Source organism: Glycine max, chromosome 19 (assembly GCF_000004515.6).
Source record: "Glycine max cultivar Williams 82 chromosome 19, Glycine_max_v4.0, whole genome shotgun sequence".
Lineage (NCBI taxonomy): Eukaryota > Viridiplantae > Streptophyta > Magnoliopsida > Fabales > Fabaceae > Glycine > Glycine max.
In genome coordinates, this window is record NC_038255.2 from 43,890,705 (window position 1) to 43,908,061 (window position 17,357).

The following is a 17,357-nucleotide window of genomic DNA, read 5'->3' on the forward strand; positions in this document are numbered from 1 at the left end:
GATAACTTATTGACATTTTGGTCCAATGAAACGTACTAACATTTAGGTCCAATAAAAATTATTGACATTTTTCTCCAATAAAAAATATTGACATTTTCATCCAACAAAAAATTATTGACATTTACGTCCAAAAACGATATCTTATTGACATTTTTATCCAATCTAGTCAGTATAGTCATGTTGACAATCATTTAAGTGACAAATTCGTCCCTCTGTGTCATGTATGTTATTTTATTAACAGTGATGTATGAAAGTTAACGTCGGATATATTTGTTGTACTTTTTACACTTTCGGAAACTAAATTTTGTATTTTTATTTTTCATAGACGCATTATCAGCGAGTTACACATTTAGGGACAAAAATGATTATTTATCCTAATTAATTTTAAATCTTTTTTATTTATAAAATATTGTCTCTAATTCTCTAACTTGCTAGACAATGCTGATTGATTATGTGCCATGACTCTTTCTATAAATGTAGCATATGCCAAAGTTAATTATACTCAATTTCAAATAATTTCCTTAAGAGATTTTGATGACTTCATGCCTGACTTCAGTATTTGTGTCTGAATTTGGTTCAACTTGTAGTTAATCTAGTTATGTAATGATCAGGCTGTCGGCTTCCCTCACCACTAGTCATAAAATATAACAAGAGTTGAAACACATTTCCTTTCCAGACAAGCAAGCACACATAATAAGAGTTAATTTTGTTAACAAATTAAGATAATAATTTTGATCTCATCTCAGTTATACGCGTGATGAATTAATGCATGTACTAAGTTTGATGCGTACTTTTAAAATTAATTAGAAGCATCCGCTCCGGCCGCATGCATGATGAAAAACTCATGGAATGAGACTTTGCTTCAATTATTTGTCATATTTAATTAATGATGAGAAATTTCAGGACAAACTATGCATAATTTTAATATATATGTTCATGATATATAAGTAAAATTTAAAAGATTTTGGCTGACAAGAAAAAAAGTAACAATTAAAAGAGAATGAAAAACTGTGAATTTAAAGAGGAAAATTTCTATGTCAATTAAATCATGAAGATCAAAATGGAGTCTAGGTTCTTGATAATTGTTATGCATAATTACATTTGATATAGTAATTATCTGTTTTTTTTCTTAATTTTTATCTAATTTAGCCTCAATTACTTAGAATTTAGTGTTTTATAAAACTTTAAGCTTTTTATTCTAGTTTTGTGTCTTTATTAGGATTTTTGGAACACCAAGAGAGAAAGAAAAAGTTGTCACAATAAGGAAGACTCTTCCAAGAAAGAAAGAGAAAATTGTCACAACAAGAAAGACTCCTCCAATGAGATATGTTAATCCGACAAGAGAGATTGTTTAAGAAAGATATATGACACCTCAGGAATGGAGAAACAAGGTCCATATCATTTTCACAACTTGCCTGATGAGTCCAAAATGCCCAACCGGCAAAACTCTCTAAAAGAAAGAAATTAAATTTAACTTTTGGAATTTAGAAGAAATCATCTAACGAGTGTATCGTAACTTGACCAACAAGTAAAACAAACTGAGGAGTGGCTTTTGATATTTGTAAATAACTCGTCCAATGTGTCTTGCTCGCCCGCATTCTCTAAAGTGATAAGACAAAGGCCTTGAGCCTATCATAAAAGTAAAATTCCCCTGGGATCAAAGAGAATTAGCCTAGGGTAGCGAAAACACAAAGTACTTTAAGTTTTTTTCTTGTTACCATTTTCTCTCCTTCCATTTTTGTATTCCTCCATCTTGTAAGGCCTCTCATGACATTGAGATGTTAAATTACTCATTGCTGGGGGTTTGGTGCACTAAAAACTATAATATAATTATTTTTACTATCTATTCAATGTTGTGGTTTACTTTCTTTAATTAATAAAAAATGAAGCATCTCAATTAATAAAAAAATAAAAAATAATTTTTTTAACACATTATTTTTCATGTATGCGTGATTAATAATATTAATTATCATTTTTTTTGTATTGATAATTAAAATTTACTAGTTTTCCCTTTAAAATAAATGCTAAATTTAAAGGCCTAGCGCATAAAAGGATAAGGAATACAGATCACATTGGATTAGCCTCTGTGTATATGGACTTCGAAGTGGAGGCCTTGATTGAGGCCCAGACCAGACCAAAAGTCCAAAACTGTACAGACAAACCTGATTTTTTTCATAGGTAGAAAAACAAAGAATTAATTAAAATAGAGATAAATTGATAACATGTCAGGTTGGGAAAAGAATGGCGACTAAAGATACTACTAACATGTCAAACAGTTTTATGCGGTTTTTATACTTCAGATTTTATTCCCTTTAAAAAAATTTCAGATTTAGTTAAACTGTTTAATACCTATAAAATACTTCAAACAAACAATTTTGATCATTTTAAATCGCCAGAGAATGTATCGTTAGAAAACATAATATAATACTAATGCAATTAATGCCTAATTATCATTTAATGGATGAAATGGTCATTTTGGATTTATTGACAATTATAAAAAAATTAAAATAAACTTTTAAAACATTAAAAATCAAAACAGAAAAATACAAAAAATATAAGAGGCCAAAATGATATTTTAACCTTTATTTATTATAACTATATATTAAAAAATTGTTTTTTATAAATTTTAATTGAATAAAAGCATACATTTTTCTTGTGAAATATATATGCTAAAATACTATTTTTTTAAATAAATTTCAATTAATAGGAATGTACATTGTTAACAGTAAGCAACTAAAGGTGACAATATTCTGCTAAAATCATCGAAGTACTTTTCATTCATTTAATTCTTATGGTATATTTGCGTTAGACAATTTCGGAATAGAGATAAAAGTATTTTTAAATAGTTAAAAATAACTTTATATTATAATATAAATTATTCAATATAAATTTAAAATATAATTTATATATTTGAAGAATTTTTAATTAAAAAATTAATTATAATATAATTTATATATTATAAATCAAATTTTATATAAAAAATATTTATATTGTAGAATACAAATATTAAAATAATAACATATGAATCGTCCAATTGACTAAAATATATATGCAAATATAATCCCATTGATTCAATCACCATGGCAACTAGCAAGTTTCTTTATCTTCTTAAATCGTCGTATATATATCAGCAGCACGAAGAAAAACACTCCTCCAAATATTATGCATCATAAATCACAAACATATAAATCAAGTTTACAACACTATTGTTATTGTTATGTTTCAAGTTATATACCTACAAGTTTACAACAACAAAACCTTATCTCAAAAAGTGAGAGGTTAGCTACATATAAATCACAAACATCATTCAATATGATTAATTAAAAGTTAAAGTTCTAGAAATATATTATTTAACTTAAGATCTCTCCTAATCATTTTCTTCCAACATTCTTTTTAGCCTTACAATTTACCTATCGCTATAAATAAAAAAAAACCAATTAAATTTTTTCTCCTTACCTTTTTCTAACCAATGCTTGTTATAATCTACTGTTCTGCCAACACAAATTCAAGTCTAGAAAGGCAGAAAAGTATTTCCTTTTTTCCCATTTTCATTAAGTTTCCTGATTTTGACAGTCAATGAAAATAACACTATTTATTTTTCCAACAGTTCTCTTCATACCAACACTTTCCCGCAACGACAACAGCCAAAAATGACAAAAGTCCAACCTTAAAGTTTGAAAAACGGGAAAGATTCTTCCATTATTAATTAACTAAGATTTTTTTGTGGTAATAAGTTTAAATTAGAGAAATACGCATTTCTTATAAGATTAGGAAAGATCACCATCTTAACGAAAGATTTATACTGAAATTACATATTATCTGCCAAGAGAAAGGTCAACCAAATGTATCAAACCATCCAGAAAGTTAACCAATAAATATTATTGTTTCATCTATACATGCGTAAGCAATATATATCATCAGTTGATTGTGAAGAAAATAAAAACCAATTCTCACGTTAAAAAAAATTAAAGAATACACTACAAGACTTCAAAAACAGGACTACTAACTAAATACAAATTCTCACCCCGAAAAAGAAAAAAAAAAAACTAAATACAAATCAGCGTTGATCACAAAACTGATAACAATAAAGAATCAGGCAAAGGCACCAGCATTCGGTGCCATCTTTCCAAACAACAACTTCAAGTCGTTCTCAAGCGGTGTTAGGTTCAAGTCCAAGCACGTAACCACCCTCGTGCTATTCGATCTTTTCAAAACAGGCATTTGTGTAATAACCTGTTTTATTGAAGAAAAATCTTCGTGGATGGTTGTTCTGTGCCTTCTCATGTGACCCCCAAGTGCTTGTCCCAATGAGAATTCTTGTCCACAAATGGAACACTCGTGCATTTTGGGTTTGTTTGCCAAACTTAGAGATATAGCATGTGCTTTGAGTTCATGATCTCCCTCAAGTTTCGACCTTTTGTGGCTAGCCCTATGGCCACCCAATGCTTGAAAGGAAGAGAATTTGCGGTTGCATGTCTTGCACTCAAATTCCACAGCCTCAATTTTTTTTTGAAGTAGTTTCTCATTTTGTTGGGGATGAGAGAGCATCATTAGACAATTTGCCAAATCTATGCTCTCAAACCCCTTGAAATCTCTCTGTCTCTTCATGGATACGTACGAAGAATTAATTACAATATGGAATGTAATAAATTAATGAGAGTGTGTAAACAAGAATTTAGAAAAATGAGATGTGATTGGTGACAAAATGAATATTTGAGAATGAGTTGTGGGATTGGTGAGTAAAACTTAGAAATGGAGGTATATATTTATAAGGCGCTATACTATTACTAGGAATAAAGTCAAGGAATTTGACTGATTTAAATAAACTAATTGTGGAGGCTCTCTTCTATTAGTAGTAAAATCAGTGTTTCAAAATGTAAGAAAAGAAAGCATTTTAATAGTGAACAAATCTAAGACTAGCGGCGAAAAACAGAAGCTGATGTGGGTCTGTCTCTATGACTGGTCGTACTTTGAAGAGATAATGACATGAATGCCCTTTGTGCTTATGTAATATTCTGCTGTGATGCTGGCGTAGGGATTGTCTCTTTTGGGTACAGAAAATGTTTTGCTCACGTGGGGTTTACGCATACTACTGGTTAATGAATCCAAACCGCGTAGGAGCTACTTGGTGATGGCCAGCTACCCACTGTACCAGTCGTGGATAGCGAGCTACCCTACAACTGGAGTTGGTAAGTTGGTTCTTCTTTGAAACATGGAACGTCCTCATATTGTATCATATAAATAAATATGAGAGGAGGAGTATCTAGACATTAGTACATTTTTCATCATTAAATAAAAAATACCATTAACAAAATTTTATAATTTTTAATAAATTTCAACTCATGATTAAAAATCTATTCAAAGTTCATATCTTCCTACTTTTTTTATAATTAAGCATAATTAGCTACGGGTCTCTTAATAATTCTTGTGTTGGGTGCGCAAAGCGCTTGTTTAATTATTTCATATAAATCGTACATTTTTTTTAATTATCATAATTGTAATTAGAACATGCATTTGATTTTTTAAAGAACTTCAAAATACCTCTAAAACTTCGGTCTTAAAGATTATATATCATCCTTTCTAACTAATGTATTCCATAAAAATGAAACTTTTAAATTTTTTTTCTTCTATAAACTCAACTTATATATGTTCCCTAGCCGTAAGGTTATATATCATTTTTCTATAATTGAGTTAAGACGTCGTAAGTAGTATTAGATATATGCGTGATAGCTATTTGATTTAATTCTCAAAAGCTTCAAGATGGACTGCGTGCGTTGACATGTACTGATTTGGTGTGCAGCACAAAATCGCAATTATTCGAACAGAATGGGGGGTACTTACTTTTCTAAGAGTACATAGTTTTGTCATGATCGTGTCATAATGTGGTACACACTGACCAAATTAAAGTAAAAGCCACGTGGTAAGCATGTTCACACCAAAAAATATTCGACCTGATCAATATTAGTATATGACATTTGAGAGAATGTCAAGAAAATGAAAGTTGATGCAGGCAAAGTCAAAAAACGCCAAAGTAGGTAGTGGCGTGTGTGGAAGAAAACGAGGGAGTGGAACATCACACAGGCAACGGGCAGGGAAGGGAAGCCTCAAACAGTACTTAAGCACTTGCTAATGGAGATTTAGACAGGTGATTAAATTTTTTGTACGAACTCTTATCTTTTTTATGAATGTGGGTATAATAATTCTTCTAATTAACACTAGCTATTTTCTTATTTGGTGAGCAACTCTTCCCAATGAAATCTTTGATATTAATTTAACAACTAGTAGTAATTTTCTAAGTAGCGATGCCCTAACCAGTATTGTATACTTCTCGTTTTTACCACTTTTTCAAATGGAAAAAAAAAAAAAAAGAAAGTCAAGTTAAAGGTTCAAAAAGCTCAAACCACAACTTGTAGAAGTTATAATATTGTCCAATCTAATTCTAGGAAACATTTCATAATTGATCATTCCGCATGTCATAATGAAGACATTAAGCAACCAGTAAATTTTCTATAATTTGTATTGATATATGGAAATTTTAAGTGTAAACAAAAATTTGAGATAATTTTCTAAAGCAATTAATAATTTAATATTTTTTTTACCAAAAAATTCATTCAAATTGTTTAAACGTTTCAGCCCCTCATACGGTCGTTGGAAAAAATAATAAATTGTTTACTTATCACAATACTTCAAAATTCGTTAATTGAACGTAATGAAAATACAAACATGTCATAATCCTCTTCTCTCAAGACCGGAGTTTTCCATTTTTTAAAAGTATCACCTTGTAACCTATATCAGCAAAGTCACCATGAATTATTAATACTCACGAAATATTAAACTTGCCATAATTCAAATCACATAAATGCAAAATAGTAAAATGTTAACTCGCCTAATTAAGTTATCAAAGCTTAATTAAGTAGGTCTGTACTGTATGTTACAATATATACCCGTTATTGCTAGCTATACATACCAAGTACGTTATTTCAAAATCCACGAAGAAATTCCCAGGTTATTCTTGTTCAACTCGCAACTGCGACTTTTTCAAAACAGAAAACAATATAAAACTATACATATACAAGTATATATAGTATAAGAGTCCATCATTTACAGAAACTTGAAACATTAATAATCGATCGCATCCAAAGAAAAGAATAGAAATTAAAAACGATTGATCACAAAGAAATATTAACTTTAGGTGCGGTTGTGATCTGGAACAAGAACTTCAAGTGATTCTCCGATCCAAAGGCGTTAAGTTGAGGTTGAAGCACATGGTCATTGCACTACTACTGCTAGATGCAAGAACCTAGTTTATAGAAGAAAATGAAAACCCTTCTGTGTGTTTTCTCATGTGGCCTCCCAGTGCCTGACCCAGAGAGACTCTTGTGGCTAGCCCTGTGCCCACCCAACGCTTGAAACGACGTGAATTTGCGGTTACAGGTCTTGCACTCGAATACTTCTCGGGTTGGACTATCTCCTGCTTGAGACAGCATTTTCAAACAAACTGAAGTAACTATGCTCTTTACTTCTTCACTTTCTCTATGTCTCTTCATGGATGTGATTTAATTAGGTACAGATCGGATGAGACTATCTCCTGACTATTTTTCCTACTGAACCATCTTTTGACCTATTGTCAAGACAACAATGCCCTTGCTGCTCGCGTAAGTGCTGTCCGCTGACGGCAATTTTGACTATGCTGACATTTTCCCTTTAAACTTAAAAATAAAATAAGCATAATTTAATATTTTAAAAATTAGAATAGATTAGACTTTAGAGTGTCATATTTAATAGAATATTTTTTAATTATAAGTAAAATTCATAAATCCAACTCTTAAATTTAAAATTCTCATAAAATAGATCAAAGTTACAAAATTTCACCTAATTAAAAACTATATGATAGTGCATCACCTTATTTTAATTTAATGAATGATGTAATTTTTAAAATTACTATTTAATTTATATTTATAATTTTTTAAATCATGTAAATTTATATATATATATATATATATATATATATATATATATATATATATATATATATATATATATATATATATATATATATATATATATATATATATGATAGTGCATCACCTTATTTTATTCCCTTACAAGTGTTTATTGAAAAGTTTATTCACACGTGACTAATGTCTTTGAAAATTGAAAGAGGAACACACAATGAGAGAGGGGGGAGGATATGGGTTACTTTAACCTCTTTGATTTGTGAGGAGAGAAATAAAGTGAATAGAAATAGAAGAAAGATAATTAGAGAAAAGAGAAATAAAGTAAAAATAAAGTTGAATGTTTGATTTAACAAAAATAGGTGAAAAATAGAATGAAAATTAAAATAATAAATTTATAAAAATACTATTATACCCTTAGCATGTGAGATTATGACTGAATTTAATAAATTAAAATGAATGCATAATCAAATAAATTATAAGATTTCATCGATTATATATTACAAATAATTGATTTTGCTAAAAGCTCATGGAATGTTCAAATTCTAATTGACAATCGATTATGCAAATTCCAATAATCCATTAATTTTTGTAACAAAATAGAAGGACAAAAGGATCATTCAAGTATGATCACGTGTTTATCTTAATATCACGAGACAAATTAAAAGTCATTATAGTGGGAAACACACATTGAAATTTATTTCCACACAAAATACTCCTCACCAAACACATCCTAATTTCTGTCTTCACCCGCTTCCTGTAAATTGTTTACACAAAACCCAACGCTAGGAAGGTGGATCCTTTCTTGTGGGTGTGAGGGACATGTCTAATCACTAATGGAAAAGGATTGTTTTTATATAAAAGAAAAAAAATCTAAACTATATAATCTTTTATATGAACGTGTATATTAGAAATTAAGTGTTTCAAGCACTTCTCAATTAAGATTTAATATAATCTACTATTTAAAAAAGTCGTGCCACTCTTAAAAAAAAAACTCACATAAATAATGTATTTTATTTTAATTTTTCAATATTTATTCTTCTCACTTAATATAATATCATATCATGATCTCGCAAACGAACAAAAGTCACGTCGTTACAGAGTTAAAAGATAGACAGATAGTTAACATTTGGTCCTTATTTACAAAATTAAGTTAAAAGGAAAATCAAATTGGCCAAAAAATAATTGAAAAATCAATATTATTAAAACACTAAGAACTTTTGATAATCGTATTAACAAAATAATACATGTGTCCAGAATAAAGAATCAATCATCTATAAGGGAAAAGTCAATAAAATTTTCACACAAAAAATGAAAGAATACATGTGTCCAGAAACAGGTAAAAAATGTAGAAAAGTTAATAAGAACAAAGAAAAAGGAGCTTGGGTGACTTGGTAGTTCAGTCATTCATTCTCTACAGGTGTAACTCCAAGTCCAAGCACATAACTCTGGTGCTATTCGACCTTTTCAGAACCGGGATTTTCGCAATAACTTGGTCGATAGAAGGAATTATAGGAAACCCTTCGTTGAGAGCAGCTCTGTGTTTTCTCATGTGGCCACCCAGAGCCTGGCCCAGAGAGAATTCAAGTCCACAAATGGAGCACTCGTGCATTTTTGGTTTGTTCCACAAGCTAAGAGTTTTGGCTTGTTCTTTGAGTTCTTCCCCCTCTAGCTTCTGCCTCTTGTGGCTTGCCCTGTGCCCTCCCAGTGCTTGAAAAGAAGAGAACTTGCGGCTGCACGTCTTGCACTCAAATTCCACAGCCCCAAAACCTTTCTGTTGTGCCTTGTTGCTTTCTATTGGACAAGAGAACAGCACAAGACATTTTGCCAAATCTAAGCTCTCTGACCCTTCATTATCTCTATGTCTCTTCATTCCTAACATGTTGTTGCTATATCCCAACGGTTTAGCACCAAAAAGAATAAGGAAATCTTCTAGGTGTTGCGTGTCTAGAAAGAATGTGTTGTATGAAAAATATGAGACTCGATGAGAAATTCTTAAACATGCGTGTTTGGTATTTATAGAGGGTTGGAATTGGAGACGAGTAAAGATAACGTGGAGGGGACACTTCAAAATTCAACCAAAGTCTAATTTTCAAACTAGAATAAAATAACAAGTTGGACTACGCTTTTTGACTTGTTGTAATGACTTAAAAGCCCCTGATCCTTACGTTGTCTTCTTTGGTTTTTCCACAGCGGAAAATATTTGGTCCACGTGACGCTTATGTCCTACGCTCACTTCTACTTTTCAGTTTTCGGCCGCGTAATGCCACCGAGTGAATTAACCACGGAATACAAAAGTTCCTCGAAACATCGACATGTACTAAGAACATTCTGTGTAGTTTCCAGTGTTAGCAGAACTAGTGAATAAAAACGGCAAGCATCAACTGAGGCAAGGTCAGCAAATTTACTATTCTTTCTGCAGACAGATTTGATTGAGTGGTAGCAAAAGCATGTTTTTCTTTGTGACCCCAACTGCTTTGGTTGGTAGAGAACGATCTGAAAGCTCGTGCTATGCTTTTCACACGGGGATGCTTGAACCGGCGGCAAAACCGGGCATATTTTGTGTAGGTAGTAGTGAAACTCCATACCCAGTCAAATATGAGCAGCAGATTGGTAAACAGATGAATAGTCTAAGAGAGTTAAATTAAAAGAAAGAATAATATATAGAAAATTCCATCACTTGATGCCTCCCTTGTAGATAGAATTATATGACTAGTTAGTAGCTAGAATCAATTCACATATGCGAAAGGAGCTCCATCTGGAGATGCAGTTAGGTATGGAATTTGACTTTTTATTGCTTGGTTACATTACTCGAGTTATTCGCTGTTTGTCATCTGTGTCCTCGATCATCTCCTCAATAGATGCCTATATATCTTCTGAGACATTGAACTTGTATTATGATGAACCCGTTCATATAGAACAGAAGGATTTAACTTATGATTTATTCCCGTATACACCATCAATTTGCTCCCTTAAGTGTAACCCTAGCTCCCTCCTAAGTAATCTTCATATATAGTAATAAAATTATATAAGTAATTTTAAAGTATTGCATATTACGTTATATAATCTTTCAAGTATTGGTTTTTTTTCCTTCAAATTAGTCCCTTGATGTTAATAAAATATCAATCCAGAAACTAATTCATTTCATTAGAGAGTGTGATGCTTCAGAAACCAAATTGAGAGTTTATTCATTTATTCACATTTCACGAGATAATAGAATAACCGAAGAGTAAAAGAAATGTTTATGATTCATTGATGTCTTAAAATAAGGTTGTCGAATAATTCAGGAAATTGCTGTTGAAGATGAAGATATTTCATTTATCCAACAATTCCACATAATTATAAGACTAAAATTAACATGGCACTTTTCTGCTTGGACACGGATATTTGATATACTGCCACCGTGTTCCTCTCATCGAATCAATTTCCTCGTTCCCGTGGTCGTGGACTCGTGGTTCAGCATTACTGTATCCAAGAGCATATGTTTGTTTCCCTTGGTTAAAGTAAAGAGAGAAAGGAAACTGCAAAGTGCAAACTATAGATGCAAGAATTTTACATTACCACTCACATCTGCCTTGAGAATATTCTCGACATATTCTTTAACTTAGTGGCATTTTTTGAAACATTCTGATAGTTGTGTATCACTTGCTGCAATTCTTAGACAGTTGCCCTCGTGTGTTTCATATTTTTTTTATGCGTCTAAGAACTAATGCATAATTTTCAGAAATCAGTGATACTATACACCATACAATACAAATACTTATATCCAATCTGAAAAAAATGGATATCCTGTATTTCTGTAAGACACCTAAAGAAATGACACAAATGAAGAACTATAGTGTGATTGCTAACTATTCGCCGTAGTAGAGTTAGAGGCCAAGGCTGTCCAAACCGCTGCAATTTTCTCTAAATCCCGCCCCTCCTCTTCTGACAGCCTCTTTCTATTTCAGCCTTTCAAATTGATATTCTTCAATATTAATTTTAAAACTCTTAAAGAATACTGACTTATTAAAAAAAAAGTTCGCAGTTGCGTCTAAAGCCGTTCGTGCATACTCAAATGGAGGGTTAAGCATAGTAACACGGTATTGGAACCACAAACAAAAAACGTGATGGTGAGGGGAATTGTAGAATTGATAAGTGCAGAATGCCATCGAGATGGGCCGTTATCAGTATGTTTGCCTTGTCTCGATTTCTCATTGCTTCATTTCTTTGAGGTTAATATAGCACAAAACAGATAACAAACCGTTGTGACACATCCAACCAAAAAAGGGTAGGAAGATATAAAGACGTGGCAAAATATTAGGAACAAGCAGAAAGTCCACCTCTCATACAAATATTATTCACCAATTCCTAATTCCATATTGGGTTTAACAATGGGGGCAACATATCAAAGGGGCAAAGAACCATAATAAACTACATCGGCTGAGCCTGTCATATAAACATGATTATCTTCCTCCCTCCACTCAATCTGAAGAGGCCCTCCAGGTAGATCAACCGTGCAATTCTGTATCAAATTGACAGATTAAAAAAATTATGGCAAAATCAACGTACAGTTTTTTTTTTTTTTTGGAACAGGGAGGAAGCACTTAACTAATCAAAAGCATAAAATAGATAGCAATAGAAGTCAAGGAAACAGAGCTTAAACATCTTTAAAGCTAAAAGAAACTAAACTACTAGTCATTACAATCCAAGTACAATATCCTCTTAATGGGAATCTTCGTCCTCTACAAAATGTCATGTCTTCTTCAAGAATATAAAATAGCACAAAGACAGGAAAAAAAATATGGTTGCTTCCAGCAAGCAAGAAAGAAAGGAAACAAAGAACAAAGGTAAAATATAGAAAAAGAGTATTGGGGAAAGGAAGAAAAGGGAAAAACATGATAGGTAGGAATCTGAGTTCAGAGAGAAGAAAAGAAAAAGAAACTTGAAACAGATAATAGGTGGCCTTCGCCAAAGTGGTCTGGTCACCGGAAAAAGTTGCCTTCGTAGGAGAGGAACGAAGGTCGCAAAAGAAGAAGAATTGTGTGTAGATGCAGCAGAGAAGGAAAAGGAGAACATTAGAGCAGAATTTGCGCATGAGAGAGAAGAGCTTCTCTTCAGAAGCTAACCTAAAAACATTTTCAAAACCCCAAAATACCCTAACTATTAAAAGTTAAGGGTATTTTAGGGATTTCCGAGGGGCTTTAGATTCGTGGGTGCAAAAAATGCCCAAGAGGCACTTGTGGCCACCCATCTCCGCCACTATCACGGCAACTCCAACCGCAGCACAAAATTGCAATGCAACAGCATTTGCATAGCGACACGCTAACCAGTCACTATTGACTACTATGATTACGAAAAAAAATTTAATAGAAAATCAATATGTTTCATATTGTTACTACAAAAGTAGCAAACTCACCCTCCCAGCACGACCCTCAAGAACTGCTGCAACAACAGTAGCACAAGCTCCAGTTCCACAGGCTAGGGTTGCTCCTGCACAACAAAACATGAGCTCTCCCATATAAAATTTTGAGGCACCTTGAAACTTACCCCAACAACTGCAGTAACAATAATAATAGGACACGAGATGGATAGATTTTCTAACCTGCTCCCCGCTCCCAAACACGCATTTTCAAGTGAGAGTTAGATAATACTTGCACAAACTCTGCACATTAAATAAGAAATCATACAATTAATGAGGTATGACAACTATATTAGTATGATGATGACTACACACATTTAGGCCATTTGAGTCATGCTCAAGGAATCAAAACATCAACAGTGAAATTTTGGTGATAAAACATCAGAGCTGGCCATAATTGCACAATATTATATGCTCTGCATAAGGAGAAGGAACATACCCCACCAAGTCCAAGAAAAATTACCAGCAATATCATGTTCTCAAGTATTAAACCAAGAATAATTGCATGCCACTAAGTCTCTAACCACCATATTGGCAGAATGTTCGTCTGGCTTGCCATAACAAAGCTATATATTGCTCAAGATTTTTTTAAAAAGCCCCTAGTGGCAGAAATAAAAAGATTGACGGGGTCGGCATAGGTAAGGAAGTTGACATTCATAGAATAAAAAAATCTTAACCTGTGTTAGTTCGTGCAGGGAACACCTCATGATGTTCAAATTTTGGCCCAATTTCTGCTAGCTTCAATTCATCAACAAGCAAATTCTGTTGCAACAAGATTAAAACAAACATGATATATGCAGGAAAAGCAGAAAAATGTTAAATTGGTGTAAACCTGCTGTACAACAGATAAAAGTTGACATGTTAACCTTTAAGATTCAATTTTAAAAAAAAATCTAGTAGTGACATAAAAGAAATAACATTTCAAAGGAACTATGTTTCTTTGGATAGAAATGGTTGCACACTCAATTGTGTGTAATCTATGCATTTTATTAGTATATAACATCATTTTACTGATCACAGATTTGTCTTGTCTTCCTACTATTCCACAATGTTTCATTCAACTGAATAGATCTAGTATGCACTGTTTAATACATAAATGGAAATTGTATGTCAAAATAAAGACCTGGCTTCCTTCTCTACTGAAAGTTACACAGTGTGGATTCCCCATGCTAACACAGGTCACATGCCAAATAACTCCATCTACAACTAGCTGTGATTTAACAACAGCATTATCCTTATTTGCAGGTAATTTAGTAGGCACATCCAAGGCTTTAAGAACTGGCTCCCCCATATCAACTCTGACCTGAAACAGTTAGTATTATTGTCTATCAAACTGAAGAAAGAGGAGAACCAATACCAGATAAGAAACAAAAAGAAATTTCCTTCCTGATGTGAAACCAATTAAAACACCTTAAAAGCAACATGAACTGATACCTTTAAAACAATATCACATCAATAAGTAAAGTGCAAATATTTGACTCATAACAACATACATTTCCATCCTCCAAGACTTCAGGAATAATCAGACCAGCACCAGTATGAATGGTAAAACTGCAAAGTACAAAAATACATTGTTAGATTAAATTTCATGAAGTCCGGTATTATATAATGATAATAATCGAGGTGGCACATAAACCATAGTAAAAAGAAAAATCATCATCAATTTATCATCTTCATTTTCAATAGTATCTAATACGTATTAAAAATAGCCCCAAAAGACTATCACAACTGACAACCAACAAGACAAAAGTATAAGATGGTGTGAAGCAACTGGAAAGGGCAATCAAAAAACAGAACAGAATTTTTTTTAGAAAGAACGATCATTCACCATACCTATGCCTCCCATGTAAATTCTCAAGCTGAGAAACAAATTTGGCAAAGCATCGAACTCCATTGCCACACATCTATGAAGAAAAAAGTGTCAATCCAAGAAACAATAGCAAGCTTGTGAATGATTAAAAAACAAAAAACTAAGTTCCTCAGTGGTTACAATTCTCCATAAAACACTTATAAGAGAAGAAACTAAGATGTTAAAATAAATGAAACTTCTCCCATAATTTAGAATCAGTTCATGTCGTGTACAAAGCTAGACCAGAAAGTTTCTATAAAAGTTTAAAAAGCTCAAATCATTTTTGCCTTCTTAATTTCTTTTCTTGTAACTACTTATAGAGAGATTTATCCAAACAGGGCCCAAGTCCAATCAATCAAAAGCATGCAGGAATAACAGTTCGTAAGAAGAACTACCTCAGGCTCACTACCATCAGAGTTAAAAATCCTCATGGTATAATCGGTGCCATTGATGCCAGGCAATACAAAGATAACTCCGTCAGCTCCAACGCCGAAGTTCCGATCACACAGTTGCACCGCTTTCTCTGCACTGATCCTGGGCTCGGACGTGTCTCTATTGTCAATCTATTCAAAATCACGCGTCAAAACCGAACACGGTTATTTTGTAAGGAAAAGCGAAGCGGAACGTGGACTCACCAAAACGAAGTCGTTTCCGAGGCCGTGGTACTTGGCGAAATGGAGAAAGCCGGACTCCTTGAGGTTGAGGAAGGAGGCGGAGGAGGTTTTGACGGCGGTTTCGGTGCTCATAGAGGACGCGACGAGGCGCGAATTAGGGTATTTGAAAGTGCGTTGCGGTGTGGGCAAAGTGGATCTGGGAGAATGGGGAGAGAGGCTATTGACGGAGGCGAGAGTGCGGCGGGTGGGGGATGTGAGAGGAACGGAAATGGTGGCGGCTATGGCCATCGCTGTAGCTTCGAATGGCGGCGGAAATTCCACTCAGCCAGTGTCACCGTCTCGGTTTGACTTGGTCTCGGGCCGCGAAACCCCTGCTTGATAAGGGATTCGGATTCTCTACGGTTTTTGTTTCTGGATAACTGTACGCAATCTCGGCCGTTTAAGCATATGCATTGAAAATGATTGTTTATTTCCTCATATAGTCTTTTTTTTTAAGACGACAGCCCCCTTTTAATTTCGATATAGCGTGAATTATGTGAATATTTTTATTACGAAACAAGATAGAAACAAAACTTAAAATACAATTCTCTTTTGACGGGTTAAGTGCATTTATCTGTGAGTTATTATAAATCCATAACATCATTTTTAAATTTCACGATAAAAAAAAAAGTTCGATTAATTTTATGGCTTAGACCGTCTCTTTCATATAACAACATCTTGCAAGTGCTTTAAAGTTTTTTTTTTTACAATAAAAAATTTAAGTGAATTAGATCCTAAAAATTTAAGATTAAGACATGTCAAATTATTCAAAAAGTATTTATAAAAATTTATAAATTATTCACCAATAAAATCTTATCACTCTTTTTCTTATCAAACCAATAAATCTTTGTTGATAAGTGATTCAAAGTTATAAAATTGTAAGACTATAATTGTTATGTTTATTCAGTAAAAAAAAAGAATTTTTATGTTCTACAATACTATTATTTGTCTTTATTATAAGATCCGAGATTTCTTTTATAAAGTTGAATTTAAATGTCTTATATTAATTATTTTTTAAAACAAAAAGATGTCATTCATTAACGACAATTTTAAAACGACGTGACAAAAAAAACAAATTATTAATATTTGTTAGTTTTGTTCAGTAGATAATTTTGAAATGAATATTAGTTTAACATAAATTTAATATTCTCAATTAAATAAACCAAATTCGTTAATATGAAAAATTAGTTAATTTAACCTTAAAATAAGAATTAGATGTAGTGCGTTATTATTTATTTATGATAAAATGATTGTATAAAACTATGTTATACTATTTATAGATAGATTTGCCAGCTACAATAGGTAAGACTGCAAGAGGAAGGTATAGTCAATTTCATATGTTACAAAAAAAGAATTTTGTTCTCAAAACCGAAACCTAAACTGCAACACGTTTTATTGTTAACACACAAAAACCTACAGAAGGTTGAACCTAAAGGCATGCTTGTTTGTATAGTTTCAGATACACTCAGCAAAACTGTAGTTCATCTGTCAAAGCCTAA

The 17,357-nt window shown here is 32.5% G+C and overlaps 3 protein-coding genes across 3 annotated transcripts; all 3 read right to left on the reverse strand.

The window, feature by feature from the left end:
- Positions 1-3,971: 3,971 nt before the first annotated feature.
- Positions 3,972-4,655, reverse strand: LOC100527151 (C2H2-type zinc finger protein). Its single transcript, NM_001248709.2, has one exon. It carries the CDS (start codon positions 4,606-4,608, stop codon positions 4,093-4,095), a length of 516 nt encoding a protein of 171 aa, NP_001235638.2. The 5' UTR covers positions 4,609-4,655; the 3' UTR covers positions 3,972-4,092.
- Positions 4,656-9,128: 4,473 nt separating this feature from the next.
- LOC100500607 (C2H2-type zinc finger protein) lies at positions 9,129-9,944 on the reverse strand. The gene has a single exon (NM_001249803.2). It carries the CDS (start codon positions 9,835-9,837, stop codon positions 9,370-9,372), a length of 468 nt encoding a protein of 155 aa, NP_001236732.2. The 5' UTR covers positions 9,838-9,944; the 3' UTR covers positions 9,129-9,369.
- Positions 9,945-12,254: 2,310 nt separating this feature from the next.
- LOC100784731 (diaminopimelate epimerase, chloroplastic) lies at positions 12,255-16,294 on the reverse strand. The gene is made up of 9 exons (XM_003554285.5): positions 15,841-16,294; positions 15,601-15,768; positions 15,190-15,260; positions 14,850-14,907; positions 14,480-14,659; positions 14,034-14,118; positions 13,540-13,599; positions 13,354-13,427; positions 12,255-12,459 (listed from the first exon to the last, which is right to left on the reverse strand). The coding sequence occupies exons 1-9, from the start codon at positions 16,105-16,107 to the stop codon at positions 12,343-12,345; spliced, it is 1,080 nt and encodes a 359-aa protein (XP_003554333.1). The 5' UTR covers positions 16,108-16,294; the 3' UTR covers positions 12,255-12,342.
- Between the last annotated feature and the right edge of the window lie 1,063 nt (positions 16,295-17,357).

Bases quoted from the DNA above. Each gene is read 5' to 3' on its own strand.
- LOC100527151 (NM_001248709.2), bottom strand. From the start codon at position 4,608: ATGAAGAGACAGAGAGATTTCAAGGGGTTTGAGAGCATAGATTTGGCA.
- LOC100500607 (NM_001249803.2), bottom strand. From the start codon at position 9,837: ATGTTAGGAATGAAGAGACATAGAGATAATGAAGGGTCAGAGAGCTTA.
- LOC100784731 (XM_003554285.5), bottom strand. From the start codon at position 16,107: ATGGCCATAGCCGCCACCATTTCCGTTCCTCTCACATCCCCCACCCGC. The intron at 14,908-15,189 runs GTATGGTGAATG...TGTACTTTGCAG, and splicing joins AATTTACATGGGAGGCATAG to TTTTACCATTCATACTGGTG. The intron at 14,119-14,479 runs GTCTTTATTTTG...TTGTTGCAACAG, and splicing joins TCAGTAGAGAAGGAAGCCAG to AATTTGCTTGTTGATGAATT.